Source organism: Monocercomonoides exilis, assembly GCF_001643675.1.
Source record: "Monocercomonoides exilis strain PA203 chromosome Unknown scaffold24-1337568, whole genome shotgun sequence".
NCBI classification, from domain to species: domain Eukaryota; phylum Preaxostyla; order Oxymonadida; family Polymastigidae; genus Monocercomonoides; species Monocercomonoides exilis.
The window spans coordinates 958383-978262 of NW_027150569.1; the positions used below are offsets into that span (position 1 = coordinate 958383).

Sequence of the window (19880 nt, forward strand, 5' to 3'; positions counted from 1 at the left end):
AAAACATAGAGAAAATCAGTCTCAAAATTCATACGCACAAAAACACTTATTACACAAAGAATATTCAAATGCAAACCTGGGCATCCAACATTTCTGATAAGAAAAAACAGATATATCGTCAAGAAAGCACTGATAGAAAAATTGATACATAGGGCAAGAGATATCCCAAAGTGGACAGGTTTCTATTGCGGTCTTTCCGCAGCACGATCACTGCTGCGCAATGTTCCGTCCAAATACACACTACGAAAAAAGAAACCATACGAATCGAATTATTCGAAATAACAGAGAAAGGACTTTGCAGAGTGCCATTTGATAGACGATGACAAATGGAATCATACCTGTTTCGCGGATGAGAAGAAATTCAACCTTGATGGACCAGATAGTAGAAGGATGACATGGATTCCATCGAATGATCCTATTTCCTTCGATCATCAAAGTCAGAAACCTCGAAAAGACTTACGGTGTGGGGTGCAGTTGGTATGGATTTCAAAAGTAATTTATTAATATTTGAAAATACGACAAATTCAATTGATAATGTTAATGTTTTGAAGTACACTCTGAAACCGCAAGCTGATACCAAGTGGTCATTTTTCTGGAGATTTGTTCATGATTAAGCACCAATTCATAAATCAAAGCTAGTAAAAAAATGCTGTGAAGACAATCGAATTCATTCTGTTTTGTGGCCGCTGTACTCTCCAGATCTAAATCCCATCGAAAATGTGTAGAAAATGTTGAGCGATAGGGTTTTAGAGGATGGTGTACCAAAAACATCCATCACACAATTAAAAGATAGTCTCACATCAAATTGGAAAAAAATATCACAATTCATGATTAATAACACAATTATGTCAATGTTCGATAGATTATCCGCAGTCATTGAAGCTAAAGGAAGTTACACGAAATATTAAATTAATGAAAAAAGTTTTTGATTATTATTATTTTTTTTTTTGAAATTTTTTTATGGTTGTGTTCTTGTTGGAACATTTTTTAACTGGAATGGTTCATTTTTCATTTTATTTTCTTTACTAAAGAAAAATGAAACAATTTTAATAATGATGATGTTTGTTTATTATTAAATATCATTTAAACATAAAGAAAAAACACAACACACAACTATTTAAATCAAGAGAAAACAATTATAAAAAGGTCGGATAGTTTTCGTTGGCACTGTAATAATAAAAACAAATGAAGAAGAATTGAAGCAAATGACATCAACAACAGAAAGTGAAGCATCTCAAAAATAACTTTTGTGATATTATCTGCAAGTATGTTCAACCAAAAAATCATATCAACAAATATTGTAAATTAGAGATAAAATGATAAAATTCAACGCCATTTAGATTTAAAAAGCCATTGAATAATTTTTAAAGAATACATACACAAATATCAAAGAGCAAGCTTCATCAGTCAACAAAAAAAATTTGGTATAAACAGGTTAAACTTTAGAAAATTCAAACAACGAACAAAAACAAAAACGAAAGGCTCAAAAAAGAAAAAAAAAAAAAGAAAGAAAGAAAAAGAAAGAAAGAAGAATAAAATGGAACAAAAGCATTTCGGCAAATGTGCAACTTGCCAAACAAAGCTGAAATAAATGCAGCAATAACATCAAAATTACTATTTCCTCACAAAAATCAATCGTCAGCTTTTTTGTAATTTTTCAGTAATCTCACTTCATGCCACTGTCAAGCCATCAACACTTGTCCCTTCATCACTCATTTCTGTTGTTTCTTCCTGATCAATTGCATCTGATATTGTCACCATCACTGCTCCTCCAGGAAACCGCTCGATGAATTCTCGCTTCAGCCCTGTCAATTCCAGTCTGTCCTCTGGCTGGCCTGACAGGCAAGCCCGAATAATTTCAAAGAATTCCGATTCCTCCACACCACATATATCGGGTCTTTCATGATTCGCGATCTTCTGCCCCGCCACCTCTGCTGCATACTCCCCAAACGGAATCTCTACCGTCAAGCACCCCCACAGCATCATCCCAATCGAAAATGCCACTGACTCCTTTGTTGCTCTCATCTTCTTGTTCATCTGCAGCTCAGGCGCCTTCCACCTCAGACACTCTTTTTTGAATTCATCCTCTTCCTCGAACGCTGATGAAGGCAGAGAGTCACTTTCATCACTTGCTGATGTTACAACAGTTGATGAAGAGTCGGATGAAGAATCAGAATCCTCAGATGAAAGGAAATCAGAATGCATCACAATGCAGATCACCATGTGTTCCGAGAACAGCACAATATGAGGACTCAGACTGGCCAAAGAGGGAAGATCATCTTCCTCATCTTCAAACGAGTGCAGTGCTCCATTCGCCACCCAGAATAACACCTGAGCTGCTGTTTGCTCCCTTTCTTTCAAACTGCCTATTGCCATCTCCTTTTTCTCATTCCTTCCGTGAAGCAACATGAACAGCGAATCTCTCAAGTCCACAATTAGCTTCTCATGAGGACATGAGCAGGCCATTGCATCCACCAGATTCGACATCGATGAAGTTGTGAGACACAGACTCTCTGATCGAACAAAAGTGGATTCTGTGTCTGAAGTGTCTGTGGTTGAGGTGGATGAAACAGATGGCGAAGGTGTTCGTTTTCTTGTCTCTTCTTCCTCAACCTTTTCCAATGCCCATTCAGGGATCTTGTATGAATCTTTCCCCAGGATATATTCAGTGGAGCCACATTCACTCAACAAATGCTCTGACGACTCCGAGTGTCCCAAGCTTTTCTCGTACACCCTCTTCTTGATCCTCTCTTCATTCTTCTTCTCCGCTTCTCTCTCTGCCCTCCTCCACTGCTCCTCTGGTGACGTCTCCATTGTCACCATCTCAAATGCCTTTGGATCTTTTCTGATATTATCATTCACAATCTCTCTCAAATCTTTGTTTTCATTCTTAGCTTTTCTCCATCTGATTGCCAGAACAATTGAAACAATGAGAACAATCAAAAACATCACAACGAGTACAATCACAATCAACAACCAATAAGATTTCCCTTCTTTTCCTCCTTCAACCATTTTATCATTTCCAGTCTTTGGTTCTGTTTTGTTCTTCAGAATCTGTGGAGAAGTCTCTGCCAATTGCTTTCCAAACAAAATCACCACTGACACCTCCGTCTCATCCGCAACCGTTGTTATCTTGTCTGAAGGAATCGTGCCTATCACTTCTGTTTCTGACACAAAACTGCTTTCCTCAAATTCATATGTCTCAACCAATTCTACATCCCCTGTGTTATACTCAAGCCTGAACGATAGATCACAAGGAAGAAGAAGTGAACCCTTGAATTTCAATTCAATGTTGCTTCCACTTTCATTCACAGAAACTTCTTCCAGTCTGGGAATGAACAAAGGCGATGATCTTTCACCTGCAATTCCACCGAGTGTGCATCCATCATTCAAAATCCAAAGCGAAGAATTGTCTTTCAACCCATCTCCTCCTTTCAAGCTCGAAATGGTCAGTGAAGCAGAATCTGAACAAATAATATTCTGACGAAGAGAAGGATATTTTTCAACGAAAGGATTGTTATTTGCCAGCATTCCCATCTCGATTACAGTCTTTCCTCCTTTTATCGATATTCCTCCTTTCGATGAATTCTCTATTTTAATTTCAACCATCTGTAAATCGGAGTTTTCAGAATGGACAAGCGATCCATTCCATTCACATATTTCTTCAAATGCGTTATCATTCCCGCTTTCACTTTCTTTGGCAACCATTCCTGAAAATTGGCACAAGTTCATTGAAACATTCCTCAGTTCATTAACATCAATAATGCCTCCTTTGTCAGACAGAGAATTGCAGCTTTCACAAGAACAATTTGAAAGAACGATTTCAGCAGAAGATGAAGAAGCAGAGAGAACAGAAGCTCCTTCCGAATTCCTCGAGCAGTTCTTGAATGAGGCGCTTCCAATAGAAATTGCTCCTGAGGTTGAGCTGTTAATACCAATGATACAGCCTTCTGACAGCTTCACTCCATCTGCACATGCTCCATTAAACACAACACCTCCACATTGCCCAAGCTCAAAAACATTTGCCATTGATTCAATCTGTTCTAGTTTCACATTCGTCAACGAAATCTCATCTCCACTCAACAGAAATGAAGGCTTCTTGAATGAAAGGAGTGACACTGAGCAGTTGTCAATGTGAAGAATTCCACTTTCAATGCTCAGCAATGATGAATTCAGAACAACAGCTTCAATACCATTTGACTCTCCAATTGAAGAAAAATCAACAAATGAAAGAGAAAGTTGTCCGTTTGCTTCATGAATGATTGAACTGCCTGAATACGAAAACAACTGACCAACGCTGAACTTCAATCTTTCAATCCTAACGTTTCCCGATGTCCTGATAAGACTGCCCTCATCACCAATTGTTGAGTTCAGATACACAAAGGCAACTGAAGGAGATTTTAATGAGCGAATGATCACATCACGAGCATCACATCCCCTATTGATTACCGATTCCTCTGAGATCAGTAGCTGTGAGTATGATGAAGGAATAATGTGCTGAACACCCGCATTCAATGAACGACAAGGCGCGCTGAACTCTCCACATCGCTTGCTGTCTCCATGATTGTTTGCAACTGAAGACACAAATATCGTCTCACTCTGGTATCTCATAACCCTCAGCAGAAGATCTTCTTCATCCACAAACGAGTCTGTTGTGCAGCCCCACATCGCCAGCTCTTTCGCAAATGGTGCTCTGAAATCCAGCAAGAATTGCCCTTCAACTATTTGTGCATCAATTGAGTGGCATCGAATATACACGTCTCTCCCCCTCAATGCAGAGTTATCTACGAACGTGATATTTGACAGCACAAAATTCAGAGGCTGCTCGGCTGTCGAGGTGCATTCCAGAAACAGCCACCCGCCTCTTCCTGTGGTTGAGCAGAAGCACTCAGAAATCGTGCAAAATAAGCAGTCGAAGCTTCCTCCTTCATTCAACATGCAAAACATCCCTCCTCCCTTTCCACACCTCGTTCCCCCACATTTCTTCATCGTTGTGTTTCGTATCACCATTTTCAAAGGCTCTTCATCATTGTCATGTCGAATGATGGGAATATCATCTGTTGTGTTCTGGGTGACTTCTTCAAACAAACTCCACTCAATAACAACATCTTGTTCAATTTCATTGTTTTCTCTTCTTGAACTCTTTGTTATGCTCAATCCGCTTGCCCCATCCAGCTCAACATTCTTCATCGTCAGGTTTTTTATCCTCAAAATCGTTGTTGGCTGCACAGAAATAACATCTTTTGAAAAGCAAAGTGATTGCATTGTCACTAATTCCAACACAACTGTCCCTCCTTCTGCCTTGATAAGCCCATAATGAGTCACTTCTTCTCTGTCATCTCCTTTCTTGGTGAATGAGCAGTCTTTCAGAGTCAGCAGTCCTTCACTTGATCCAATATGCAACAAAACATTGACTCCACTTGTGAATGACAATGGAACAACGAAGCTTATCAGTTCGAAATTGGTAATACCCTGAATCTTCATTGCCATTCCTTCTGCTCCTTCAAGTGAAGAGTTACATTCCAAAGAGCAAATGCTGCTGCTATCCTTCGATTTTATTGAAGCTCCACTCACATCAACACTTTTCCGAAGATATCCTTTTCCAATGATGCTGACATTCCTTTCATTTCCTTCTGACAATCTCATTAACGAATAGTCAATTGACAAGCAAGGATAATCTGAGAATCCACAGGCGTGCATATCTCTTCCTTCGCTCCCAATAAATATCTCTGAGCCGAGTGAGAGCCAGAAATAAATCAGCGGAATGGCATTCGTTGTGTCATTTCCATCAAAGCCTCTCAGGGAATTCAATGAAATATCAGACAGATTCTCAGTCACAAATGGAAGAGAAGTGTTTGTGAGACTCTTTGTCAAATTCGATGATTCAACAAACACATCATTTCCATATTTCGCAACATTTGGCTTGTCTGCATCAAAAACAGGGGACGAGATCACAAACGAAGAATCGTCATCAATCAACTTCAGCGCCAGCCCTCCCCCAAAGCCAGTCTTCTCTTCTCCAGCTGGTGCTGCGCATCCTGTGAATGTGCACGAAACAATATTCAATTGAGTATTCCCTTTCAACTGAGCATTTAAAGCCCCTCCTCTGCTTTCATCAGCCATCACAGAGCATCCATCAAAATCACATTCTTCAATATTTATTTCTGCATTTGAATTTTCATCATGGCCGTTGTCAAAGCTCACACAGCCTCCACTTCCAGCTGCCCTTTCGATTTCTGTAAAATTGCTGTTCGTCATGTTCAGCCAGGGAGTATTCATAAACTCTGCCTCTGTGCTGCTTCCTGACAAAGAGATCAATGGACTTCCACTCAAAGCGATTGATGAAGCTGAGAATTTGTCGATTATCAGGATCCCTGACTCAACTGACAAGAACAGAAATGTCAATTCTGATGAAGGATCTTGAAGAGTTAAAGAACATTGAGACAAAGTCAGTGATGAAGAAGAAGAAGAAATGAAAGTTGAGCGCGATGAAAGAGAAGATGGAAGAGAGAAGATGAGTTTTGATAATTCTGTTTCAAAACTTGCTGTTGTCATTGCTGAGTTTAATGGTGAGCTGGCATCAGACACAGTCCAACCACTTTGATCATCATTTCCTCTGATCTCATGCTTCTGTTCAGCAAAGGTCAATTCATCGTTCATCAAAATCATTCCACTCACAACAACTTTTCTTTGTTTCTGTTTGACGTGTGAGTGAGTGCTTCATTGTCAAACAAGGGAATTGGACGATTCCACAATGTGAGTGATCGGATGCCTCAGTATTACTCACATATATTTCTTCTGGGGTTGGAAGGAGATAGATGCACAGAGGAATAGCGACGCTCGTATTTCCATTGTCATATCCTCGCACTTTGTCAACAGAATCTGATGATGAGGTTACACATGCAATTTTTCTTGAAGTTGCAGTTTCTTCCAGATTGGGCGATAAGACGAAGATGTCTCTTCCCCATTTGGCCGTGTTTGTGCCAAAGGAAGAAGAAATCAAGAAATCTGGATTTTCATTCAATAATCGAAGAAGAATTCCTCCACCTAGTCCGTACGATGCAGAGCAATAGCACCCATCAAAAGCTCCATCTTTCACCTTCACTTCATTCTCATTCCCTGCACACAGCATCATCGAGCCTCCATCAGCTGATGTTGTGCTTCCACATCCTTCAAATGTGCATAAATTCAGATCGATATTCGCCTTGTCATTCGAAAACGACATCACTGCTGCTCCGCTTGTTGTCCTTTCAATTCCATCAAAGGAACATACTAAAAGTGTCAAGGAAATCTCATTTGTCGAAGAAAGCGAAAACAATGAATTTCTGGAAATCATCTTTGCCCAGTTCACATGTCCCATCTGAAACATCCCACTCTGAACATTTATCAGTTCTATCGAAAATGCTGTTTCTGTTGATTGTTCGCTCCCAAAAGATATATTCAATCTTCTTATTGATATTTCCCCTGCTCCACTTATCTCAAACAGCCTTGACCCACGGTTATTCGGATGAGACGAGTCATGCACAAGAACAAAGTCTCTGGCAGTCAATGTGCCTGTTGAGACTGAAAAAAGAGATAACCCAGCTGCATCTAATTCTGTTTGCATTGTTGTGCTCATATCGCTTTGACCGTAAATTGCATAAGTGTTGACTCCACAATCAAATCTATTTGTTTCAATTGTTGTTCCGCTGAATATCTCCACATCAGTTACAATGCCTGGAATTAGCTGAGTAAGACAACGACTGATCGTGCTGCATGCATGAGATTCATCCAGCCCACATGCATATGTGTCTTTAGCATTGGGCTCTGTTTGGGCTGATGAGACATATCTGGTTCTTCCAAAATCGTTTCGAAGCCATTCACTTTTATCAGCAATTGAATCATAATCCGTGCTGACTCTATTTGATGTTTGTCTCGTCGAATAGCAGCTTAGGTCAATATTATTAGATGTTGAATCATGAAGGACAATATCGTGCCCTCCTTTCACGCAGGTATTATTGTGAAAAAAACAAAAATAAAACAAAATTCCATTATTATTCGTATTGATTTGTTGAAATACAGCACCTCCTCCACACATTGCAAAGCAATGACAAAATAAACAATTTGAAATGACAACTTTATCAGAAGGAACCCAATGAAGAATTGCTCCTCCTACACTATGTTCAGAACTATTGCATCGACAGTTATCAAAAAACGAATTAACAACGCACATTTTCTGTCTTTGAGTTTTTGTTTGATAAAGTGTAAATGCTCCTCCATCTTCATTAGATAAACAATTATAAAATAAACAATCGTTGACAACTGGTTGTGTATAAACATTATCAAACATTATTCCTCCACTTCCACAGGAAGATATTGCTGCGGCATTGCATTCGACAAATGAAGAATGGAGCACAACACATTCTGCAATTTTCAATGCATATATTCCTCCTCCATTTGTGGAAGAAGCGTTGCATCTTGTGAATGAAGAATTTTCAACAGTCAGAATAGCATTTGCATTTTCATGAACATAAAGAGCACCTCCTTGTGGTGCTGCGCAATCACTCCATTCACACAATGAAAAGGATTGACTTTCTGTTGTGTCTATTCGTTGTTTTCTTTCAAGTTCATTCGCCTCTCTTTTCCCAAAGTGTGAAGAAATATTTTTGCAAACAAACTCTTGTGAAGAAAAAGCTCCACTTGAAATCCCTCCTTCAAAGATATTCACACAAGAATAAATGAGGCAGTTCTCCATCGAACTTCGAAAACACGAATGCTCCATCAGATAATCACTGCTTTTGAATGACTTCACAGAAATGTTCCTGAAGGCGCAGTCATTGATCTGTTCGTTTTTGCTCTTTCCTGAAACAAGAAAATAGTCCGAAGATGAGACAGCCAAATCTGCCATGATGCAATTTCTCAAAATGGCTGAATTGGGACCATCAGATGAAAATACGAGACTGGAAGGGTTCAAATTCTTTTGGGGGATCAAAGTCATGTTTGTGAGGCAGATTGACCCACTTTGTAAATGAAACGGAGATGCAGATTTTTGGCGTGAAATGCAGGAATCCATCATTATGCTTGATTTGCCTGTAATAAGAACAAATGGCGAGGAAGAATATTCAAGTGCCACATTTTTCAGTCCAACCGAAGAATTGAAAAATCCAAAAAATGTATTTATTGATGAAGATGCGCCGCTCTGCCACCTTATTCCCCAAAGATAAAGGTTAAGCTTGAGTTCATTAGCTTCTGTGTTTTTCGCAAGGAAATGTTCGTCTTCTATTCTGTTCCCATTCAAACAGGCTTGGAAATATTGGAAGCGCGAATCCGCGCTTGTGCCTTGATTTTCAAGCGAAGCAATCTGTGCGGCCTGTTTTCCTTCGATTTTCTCGGCTATGTACAAGCATGCAAAAAGAAACAAATGCACGCTCATCCAGAATATATGTAAATTTTTATTGTTTGTAAAAAGTTATATCTATCAGAGATCTGAAGTACAAATTTTTCAGTTGGTATTTCTATGAAATGTTTAGGCAATTTATTGTTTGTGTTGAACACTTTTTTCTTTTTGATGTCTGAAGTTTCCATTTTTATTAAGTGAAAGGAAAAACTTTTTTCGAAGAAAAGTGATTCAATTATCGAAATGTTCGATTTTTAATTATTATTTTTTAAAATATGACAAAACAAAAAAATCAATTCACAAAATAAGAAAAACTTATTTTTCTTTCGTTTTTTTCTTTTATTCTTTCCTTTCTTTTGTTTGTTTGTTTGTTTGTTTAAAGTTCATGTTTTATTTCAATGTGGATCACATCTGCTATATTCATTGAATTATTTATTTATTTATTTTTCAAAAAGAAATATCCATTATACATCTAATGAAGGATCGCTAATGTTTAAATGATTATACTCATTTGCATAAACCAAAATATTGAAATAAATCGTACAACTAAGGTTCATTAAAAATAATTGTCAAACAAAATCACTATTCAAAACTAAAAATAATAAATTCCTCAAACAACAAGGAGTGTTTCGACAATGCAATATTTCCCCTAAAATGCTGCTTCAACTCCTTCGACACAAGCAGCATTTTCCAATGCATTCAGATGCAACTATCTGCATTCTTGCTCAAAGTGCTTTTGTTCCTTTCCTTAACAGATTCGTGTTCTAACAATTGGCTTGAGTGCCTCAAAAAGGTCGTACAGCCCCTCAGATTCACACTTACACCTGATGAAAGCAAGATCATCGTAAAGTTTCAGTTCTCTTTGCCGATTCTTCTCTAACAAAGCACCAAATCCTGCTATTGCTTTTGCCTCATATTTTTCTCTTCGGACTTTCTCGCTCAAAGATTCATCTTCTTTTTCTTTGAATGGAGGATTCCAAACCGAATGACTATCAGACGAGCTTCGTGTTCTGTTTTCTTCCACTTTTTTGCTTTTCGTCATTCTCCTCCCTGATGCCACACCACTCCGAGGGCGCCTGTTGATAGCAGTTACAGCCGATCGCTTTTCAATCAATGAGTTCACATATTCAATCTCTTGCTTCATTTGCTGACGGTCATACTTGTCTTTTGTACCTCCGTTTCTTAGGAGCAATTGAAACGCTGTTCCTGCAAGCCCCGCAGCCACCTTTGGGCTGAGCATCAACCTCATTCCTGAACCAACTTGCCCCAAGCCCATCATGCATATGATGTCATTCAGCATGCCATTTTCCACATGCTTTCGAGTGTCTTCCGCCTTGTCTGTTATGAAATCTGCTCCTGAAATATAAATATTATTTGCTATTGAGATGATTTTTTGAAGCCATGATGGCTTGTCAAGGGATCCGCTGACACTAACAACCTCAAAAATAGCAGAGTGCATCCTTTCTGATTGCATACTCATAATTTCTCTCTGCGTCTGATTGCGAATATATCCACCAGAATATGACGATAACCAATTCTTCACTTCGTATACAACAAACGCCTCCTTTTCTTCGGTAATCATTTCGCTTTCAATCATTTCATCTTCTAATCTCGAAGAGTCGTCTGGAGCTAACTTATCCATCCGCTTCTGATAATCGCTGTTGCTAACCTCAGCTCCTCTGCTTTTGCGCTGCTTTCTCCTCATTCGTTCCACATAATGACGGCACACAAGCGCAAGAGCACGGAATGCATATCGCACTGTATCTTGTAATTCGTAAACAGGAAGAGGAGACAAGCTATAATGACCCTCAATTCCCTTCTTTCCAGTCCATTTTTGTACCATTATAGATAAACAAACTGGATCGTTTTCATAGTTTTTTATAGGAACATTCGCAGACTTCGCCTCTTTTTCTTTGCTGATCCGATAATCACTCAGATAATCTGACATATAAAATGCAATAAATGCATTTTGCCTTCTTGCTGTGGCACTTTCGCTTCCTGCAAGTCTTAATTCGTGATAGACAACTTTGTTATACGCATCTGCGACGTACTGAGTCCAACGGCGCTGATCACTGATGCACAAATATCCTATAGCTGCTGCAACTCTTGTTGACTGTGCGCAAATGATTTCCGTTGATGTTGCATATTTCCATAGTTCCCCTTTCAGTTTTGCTTCACTTAATATGGTATAAAGACCTTTATAAGTATCACAATTTGGTTGAATAGCATTTCTCAAGCATAGACGACCAATTATGTACACAATTTCTTCTCTTGAAGGGGATCCTAGTGGAAACGAACGATAATTATCAGCAAGATTCTCTATCACACTTTTTGAAAGCACGAGTTTCAATTCCGAAAAGGAAATTGTTTCAACAGATGTGTGCAAGGAATGCAAAAAAGAAGAAGAAATGGATGCAAAGCTCGATCGCTCCTTTACAATCGAAAGAGTCTTTTCATTTTGTTGATTTGTTTTTTCTTGACTCTTTTTTTCTGTTGAGCAATGCTTTGCTACAATATCCCTTTTGTTTACAGTAACATCCATCATACGTTGCTTTCTTGAAATTACTGAAGTTCTGGTGCTTGGCCGTGAAACGTGCATGAATCAATTTTTGTTTATCAATATTAATAAATTATATTATGGTGTGTTAAATTGGTAAATGATTTTTTATAAAGCTTTATCTTTTTTCTATTCTAAAAAAAGAATGACAACAAAAATGACAGACAAACGCTAATGAGCTTAAAAGGTGAAGTTGAAATTGGCCTTTTGTGAAACGAAATTAAATAAAAAATAAAAGATAGTTATATACTTTAATATGTATTGAATGCTAAAAAAAATTAATAATTAATAAAGAATAAGCTCTTTCGAGTAATTAAAAATATTCCTTATTTGTATTTGCAAAAGTTCACAATAAAAAAATGATTTCGAAATATAAATATCCGCTTATCTCAAAAATGTAAATTTTATATTTTCTGAAAAACAAATAAGATGAATTGCCAACAAGAATAAAATAATCAGTAAATATGAAACATAATAAAGATTTAATATATTTTCTGTTTAATAATCGTTCTTACAAAGTTTCAATGCCCATAGTTATAGTCATCGAAACAAGTTGGACGATTAAACACTCAAAACAAAAAGTGAATTAATTTATTGAGATGTATTCGACTGAGATAAAAGAGCTTCTTGAGACTGAGACGGAAGAGGCAATGAACTTGAGGTGGAAGGTGCAGGTGATTGACTGCTGGCTGAGGAAGAGGAAGAAGAAGGTGCAATTGGCTGAGGTGGAGTTGCCATTGGAGAATTAGAAAAGGAAGAAGAACGCAGAGCAGAGGGCGAATGGGAAGGAGATGGTGTTGATAAAGTTGGGGTGAATGATGGAGAGAAAAGCTGCGCAGGCGAAGGAGAAGGCGTCGAAGATGGAAGAATATGAGCATTCATTGAACCAGCTGCCTCAGATGCTTCAGAACCTATCTGATAACGAAGATTCTCAACATCTTTTCTCCTTTCGCCTTCAGCAGATTTCTCGTTTTCCTTCTGTTTTTCCCTTCCTCTCCCGCTGAACCATCCAAACGGATATCGACTTGCACTGCTTTCTTTCTTCTCTTTCTCATTTTCCCCTCTGTTTGTTGGAGTAGCTTTTGCCTCGCTTTCCCTCGATCCTTTTGGTGTGTGAAGTGCCGATTCGCTTCCCTTTCTCTTCATTGGCGATGGGCTTGACCCACCGAATTCGCTCCTCTCGCCGTATTCTCCCCTCTCTCTGCCTGTCCCCTGCCTCAGATCCACCAGCCCCACCATCGCCTTCTGCTCCTCCGTCCACCCGAGTATCCTCGACATCAGCACCAGCGTGTCGCGCGGAGCAGGCTTCAGGAAGTAGCTGAGAATGAGCGAGTTCACAACAGCCTTGTCCACTTTCTCTGCGGACTCTTCTTCATCCAGCTTGATCGCCGCCCGCTGCAGCGCCTGCTCCATCGCCTTGCACTTCTCTGTCATCTCTGCCAGGCGCTGCTCCTGGTTGATTAGATTCGCCACGAGCGACTCCTGCCTCTGCAGCTGTGCAGTGACCGTGCGTATCTTGTCTTCCCTCTCTTTCAGCTGAATGAGCTGCTGCTGCTGCACATCGCGCAGCTCGCTCAGCTGGCTCACCAGCCGCGTCTTCTCCAGCTGGAACTTCTCTTCCTCTTCCTTTCGCGTGCTGATCACAAGCTGCTGCAGGGTGGTGTTTGTCTTGCTCACATCCTCCAGCTCCTTCTGCATCTCCTCTTCTTTCTCTCCTCGCTTGCACAGCTCCTCCTTCAGCGCTTCACATTCATCTGCTTTTTCATTCAGCGAAGACTGAAGACGCTCTGCTTCTTTCTCTCTTTGAGAAAGAACGGTTTCTTGTGTCTCTGTTTGGAGATTGGCTGCCCGCAGCTCATCTTTCAAACTTCTGATGTGCTCATTCGATGATAAGAGGGAAGACTCTAAAACAGCAATCTAATTAGAAATAAGTGAAATTGTATATTTATTGAAGAGAAACACAAAGAAAATAAAAGTCAAATGCATAATTGAAATTATTCAAAGAAAAAATTTTTATCAATATTCAAAAGTGTGAAAAAAGATAAATTTGTTAACCTTTTTCATTCATACCTTTTTTGTGGAAGACTCTTCCTTCTTCTTCATCTCAGCCACAACTGCCTTAACCTTTGATATTTCCTCTTCTCTTTTTTCATTTCTTTTCTTTAATTCATCTTCCATTTCTTTGATTCTCTTCTTCCCGTTCTCAGAATCTTCTCTGAACTGTTGCAGAAGTAGTTGTGACGATTGCTTCGATTGTTTAACAGCAGCAAGCGCATCCTGCTTTGACTGAAGCAGTGTGTTGAATGCAGACGGCCAAAGAGCCGAAAACACAGCAAAAGAAGAAGCAAGCGAATTCAGAGGGATCTCTGGAAGCGCTTCTAAATTCTGAGTCGAAGTGTTAGAAGATATTGAATCAGTTGAGTTTGGAGTCGGAGAAGCAATCGAACTATCAGATTTTGAATCAGAAGTTGAAGGAGTGGATGAATTAGATTTTTGGTTTTCAATTACTAAAGATATACTTTTCTTTTGATATTCTGGGAGGATTGCAAGTGAATGAAGAGATTTTTGATCTGCTTCATTCAGTTCTCCACATTTTTCATTCAACATAGCAATCCAGTCACAAATTGTATTTTGTATAGAATTTTTAACATCCTTTAATAATTGCTGTTCTTTATTTAGTTCAATTTTATTCTTTTTGCTCTGAGAAATATTATTTAAACTTGGTTTATTTGCTTCGCTTGATGTAGCCGGTTCATCAACGTCGGATGATGTATTTTCATTTGAACAAGAGTCATTTGAATTGTTTGGAATCATTTCATTTGGTTTGCTTTCATCATCTTCATTTGGAGCGTCTGAAGAATCCTGATAATCACTATCATCACATTTTTGAATAGTATCAGTAGGTTTTTCGTCCGTCTGTATACCTTCATCAAATGTCGTCAAAACTGCATGAGAGTAACCTTGATGCGTATCTGGTATAGCGGTATCTTCTGTTTGTGTTGTAACATCACTACTTAAACAAATTTCCTTCTGTTTTTCTTCTTGAGCTGGAAAATCAGTCTGTGAAGCAGTATCTTCAAAAATGCTTGAAAGTTTTCCGTCTTTGCTTTCAAATTTTGCAAGAAGCTCAACGTTTTGCTTTTCAACTTGAGTTAGTTGATGTTGAAGCGCAACAAGTTTAGAATATTGTTCTTTGAAGTTTTTTCCAAGCCGTTCATGCTTTCCAGCAAGAACTGAATATTGTTCATCTTTAAGTTTAGAAGAGCTCTGCAATGATAAAAATTCTGCTTCCTTTTCTGCCATGAACTTTCCAAGCTAAAAAAAAAAAAGAAAAAACAATTGTTTTATTGAAAAATTTCGTAAGTAATAAAAATTGTTCAAATACTTTTTCATTCAAAGTTGCGTTTGTCTTTTTTAATTCAATATTTTCGCGAATCATATTTTTTATAAGTCTCTCCTCTTCATCATCATCTTCGTCTTGTTCTTCATAGTTATCCCTCTTTCCTCCATCATTTTTTGTCACATTTTGAGCTATTGTTCCAATTCCTTTTCCTATTGAACCAATTTTCTCCCACATTGACATATGTGAGCCCAAACACAAAAAGTGTGTTTGAAATAATAAATAGTGGTACTTGATCAAGTTTCAAAGCTAATAAAACGGTTTGGAGGGAAATTATAAATTTGATAATGACAACGGTTTGCATATTATTTTATTTTAATGCAATTACAAAAAACAATAAGAGGTCAACAAAGACTCATTTGCCGAAAGATCCTCAAGCTCCAAAACGTCCAAGTCCAAGTTTTTTATTGTTTGTTCAGCAGAAAAAAGATGAGATCTATCAAGATATTTTGCAAGAAAAAAGGAGGAATATGGAAGAAGCTGAAAGAGATGAAGAAAAGAAACGAGAAATAGAATTAATAATTCAGACAAAATCCCACAGACCAAGAGAAAAGAAAGAAAGAATAATTAAGAGTATTGAATTTCCTACGCAAAAAGAGGTTTTAAGAAAACTGGGAGAAATGTGGAGGATAATGAGCGCTGAAGAAAAGAAACCATATGTTGATGAAAACAGAGAATTAATGAAAAACTATCAACTTCTAAAGAAAGAATATGAAAATTCAGGTAGAAAAGCTGCATGGAAAGAACATCTTAAACAATTTGAAAAGCAGATTCCAGATCCGCAACCAAAAAAGCCAGTTTGAATTTTAATAGAATAATTCAAAATTAATAATTTTTTATCATAATTTTTGATTTGCAACTAATGCAACAAGATACCCTCACGTATGGTGATTACGCGAGCAATAATTTCATTTTTGAACGAAGTATTCATTTATTGGTTTTTTAAAAATTACTTTTAATTCATTTTTTTAAAGCAACCAGACATTCAACAAATCAGCCTGAAGCTTGTACGAAAGCGTTTGGAGGAAAAATTTGAGGTGTCATTAGCATCAAAGAAAGATTTAATTGAGGAAACAGTTAAAATGCTTGGTGGATATTTGGCAGGTTCTGGAGAGGAAATTGCTGACAAGACGAAATCCTCGAAAAAGCCACAAAATATAAATCGAAAAAGTTTGAGCATTTTAAAAGAAAGCAAAGGATTAAAAATGAAAGAGGAGGAGGAAGAAATGGAAAAGGAACTTGCTTACGAAGATGAACGAGAAGAAGAGGAAGAAGAAGAAAGCAGAGCATTTGAAAACAGTAAAAAAGAGAGTTATGATGATGAAGCGTGGTCTGATGACGAAGAAGACGACGATGTTGTTCAAGATCCTGTTATTCTCTATGAGCACCCACAGTTCGATGAAGAGGACGATGAGGAAATGCACGAATTCCTTAAAGCGGAATGGAAGGCATATTCTTCAAAGAAGCAGTCACATTCTTGAGCAACAGTGATGTTACTGATGTTATTTGAATGTATTGATAAATGTTATTATAAGATGGCAATTTATTTCGCACAGAAGATAGAAGCATGGGTGCATAACCTTTGAAGCATAAATGCGAGGAAGATGCTGTTTTCTATGTGGATCCAGTGAAAACTCATTTTTTAAACAATAAATGCAATATTTTTTATTCTGTGGAAATTCAAATGCTGAAGAGCATTAAATGTTATTTTTTCATTTGTTGATTTTGCAGAGATTCGTTTTCCTGCATTAACATCTATTTTTATTTTCTATTCTTTTATTTATGTATATATTTTTATTAAAAAAAGAAAAAGAAAATTTTATCCCCGATAAACTATTAGTTGTTGGATTGAAATAAAAACAAGCAAAAACTTCGGTGTTTAAAAACCGTTAGAAACAGAATCGAACATCAAAAACGCAAAATCAAAAAAACTTCAATCATTTTTCAATAAAAGACGAATAACTCAAATAAGTCCTTCAAAAAGCTTAAATAAAAATTTGTAAACAAATGCTTTGAATGTTTAAAATAAAAAGTTCAGCAAAAAGCAGAAGCAAACAAAAAATATGAGAAATAAAGTTCAAAAAGAAAATATTCGTATGAGCTTTGGTGGAATGACTAAGATCGTAATGCGAGAAAGTATAATAAACGAAATGGAATAGTTCTGAAAGCAATTAACTTATTCGTAAAAATATCAAGCACATTATGTTAACAGAAATAAAAATAAGAATAAAAAGAAAGAGAGAAAGAGAGAGAAAGAGAAAGAGAGAAAGAAAGAAGAGAAAAAGAAAGAAAAACAAACAAAATAAACGCAAAGCATCAACATGTGAGGTACATTAAATACTCGGCTTTGTAGTGTATCGTTTTTCACAAAAAGCGACAAAAGCAATCAAACAGAGGAATAATTGTAAGGATGAAGAACGAAAGCAAGCTGTGAAATCTGAAAGTTATGTGGATGAAAATAAATCGTATTTTTCCAAAAAAAATAAACAAAAAATTTATTTACAAATCGAATAATTGATTTGAACGGAAAAAATTGTTAATTCTTTGAGAAAACAAAACAAGAAAACAACTTTTGCATAACATTCAGAAAGAAATGTTAACCTTCTCACTTTTTTTCAAAGCACACGTAAGTTCTCTTTTCAAATTGAAAAACCTTCTTATCTGAACTTCAGGCAAAATAAAGATTAGAAAACATCAGAAGATAAAATAAAGCAGAAAAAAAAGAGACAGAACGTAGAAAAACATGCATTCTGAAGAAACACAGAAATATATTTCCAATGAATTTTGGTATCGCACTTCATGTTAACAGATGAATGATTGTATTGACTGACAACTGTGAGCATATGAAAGCAAGACAAAACGAAACGCTGGACATAAAACATAACTGATCTCTCTTGAATGCATATAAAGAATTATCAGATAAAAATTGAATAAGAGGCTGAAAACAAAAAGATAATTCCTTGGAGAAAAAAAGGTGAATAGTGCAAAAAGAAAATTTTTGATGAGCAAAAATAAAACTGGGAATAATGAAAACAGAAACTGATTGATTGTTAAAGAATTATGAGAAGATAAGAGCAAAGCAGTAACACTCAGAAAAAGAAGCAAATAAAACATATGAAAAAATAACTTATTTTTTTTTATCTTTTGGCAACAATAAAAGCAGCTATGAACGAACCAAGTGAGCACAACTAAACGCAAGCAAAGCACATACTTGCACAAAAAATGCGTCATGTGAGCAAAATGGAAATGATCAATCAAAAGAGATATGATTGTGATAACGCAACGATCTTGAAGAACTGATTAGCAGAAAATAAATACAACTTGGCCGTTATGAGAATATGCACGAATGGTAAAATAAAAGTCACACAGCAGAAATAAACCATGGAAAACAAGGAAAACAAGAATGAACGATTGAATGAATGAATAACAGAAGATCAAAAAGAATTTAATTAAAAAGAAAAGAAAAAGAAAGAAAGTTAAAGAAAAATAAATACAGACAAAACGCCAAATAAAATTTAAAAAAAGTGCTTTATGAAAAAATAAACTAAAAAATAACTTCTTTTTTCAAAAGCACAAATATTTCCCTACACTTTGCAATTTACAGATAAGAACAAAAGAAACAGGCATAACCATCGTTAATGCATCGAACTCAACAAGAAAAATAAAAAATTATTAAATAAAAAAACGAAATAAAATCTTCCGTTTACAAAAAATTCTTTTTTTCCAATAATGTTTGAAATCATTCAAAATCATTTCAACGTCCTTTCCTATCGTCCCATCTCCTTTTTCTGCAATTCTTTATAAATAATCACTTTTAATCCAACACTTCATCACAATTAAATACGACAGAATCCACATAACACACAAAAATGCATAAAGAAAATTCTAAGCTTCAACAGAATAACAAGCAACACTTAAATAAATACTCCTTCTTTGAAACCATCGAGCAATAAATCAAATAAAAGCAGAAAGAAGATGAAGAAAACTTATAAAGAAAAAAATTTTTAACAGTCTTCAGATAAACATCAAACACAACTTTTCGACTGATGTTCATAAAACAATATGAAAGAAAATAAACATAAGAACATAAGAACATTAGAGAAAGCAAGCAAACAAACGAATAACCTAACCAACTTAAAGACACAGGAAATGAGCATACTCACAGAAAGAAGACAGAAAAATATCTCGAAATTGTGCAAGTTAAAAAGGAAAAATTTACCTGAACAACATTCAGATGCAAAAAAGACTTGATCAAAATATCAAATAAAATGCTATCTCTTCACATAACTTAAAGAAATAATGTTCAGCAAAAAGCTAATTATTAAGAAGGAAATAGAAAGAGAATGAAGAGAAAGAGAAATAATCTCCTTCACCATCGTCTTCTATAGCATCTTCTTCTTCTTCTTCTTCTTCTTCTTTAAGAACCATGAGATTATTCCTCAACACATCAAGACAGCATTTTGATTGCACTTCTGCAACAAAGATGAATTGCATTATCATCTTTGATAATCACTCATTAATAACCATAAGGAACAATTTCTGCATTG

General features: G+C 36.7%; 4 protein-coding genes across 4 annotated transcripts; 1 reads left to right on the plus strand and 3 right to left on the minus strand.

The window, feature by feature from the left end:
* Window positions 1-1671: 1671 nt before the first annotated feature.
* MONOS_17615 (uncharacterized protein) lies at window positions 1672-9412 on the minus strand (the record flags this gene model as incomplete). The annotated part of the gene is made up of 3 exons (XM_067870551.1): window positions 1672-6419; window positions 6733-7928; window positions 8328-9412. The coding sequence occupies 3 exons, from the start codon at window positions 9410-9412 to the stop codon at window positions 1672-1674; spliced, it is 7029 nt and encodes a 2342-aa protein (XP_067726971.1).
* Window positions 9413-9943: 531 nt separating this feature from the next.
* Window positions 9944-11975, minus strand: MONOS_12774 (uncharacterized protein; the record flags this gene model as incomplete). Its single annotated transcript, XM_067865419.1, has 1 exon — window positions 9944-11975. One exon carries the CDS (start codon window positions 11973-11975, stop codon window positions 10125-10127), a length of 1851 nt encoding a protein of 616 aa, XP_067726972.1. The 3' UTR covers window positions 9944-10124.
* A 549-nt stretch (window positions 11976-12524) lies between these two features.
* Window positions 12525-15560, minus strand: MONOS_12773 (uncharacterized protein; the record flags this gene model as incomplete). Its single annotated transcript, XM_067865418.1, has 3 exons — window positions 15319-15560; window positions 14004-15248; window positions 12525-13850 (listed from the first exon to the last, which is right to left on the minus strand). Exons 1-3 carry the CDS (start codon window positions 15514-15516, stop codon window positions 12525-12527), a joined length of 2769 nt encoding a protein of 922 aa, XP_067726973.1. The 5' UTR covers window positions 15517-15560.
* A 60-nt stretch (window positions 15561-15620) lies between these two features.
* On the plus strand, window positions 15621-16814 carry MONOS_12772 (uncharacterized protein; the record flags this gene model as incomplete). Its single annotated transcript, XM_067865417.1, has 4 exons — window positions 15621-15629; window positions 15675-16130; window positions 16206-16256; window positions 16308-16814. The coding sequence occupies 4 exons, from the start codon at window positions 15621-15623 to the stop codon at window positions 16812-16814; spliced, it is 1023 nt and encodes a 340-aa protein (XP_067726974.1).
* Between the last annotated feature and the right edge of the window lie 3066 nt (window positions 16815-19880).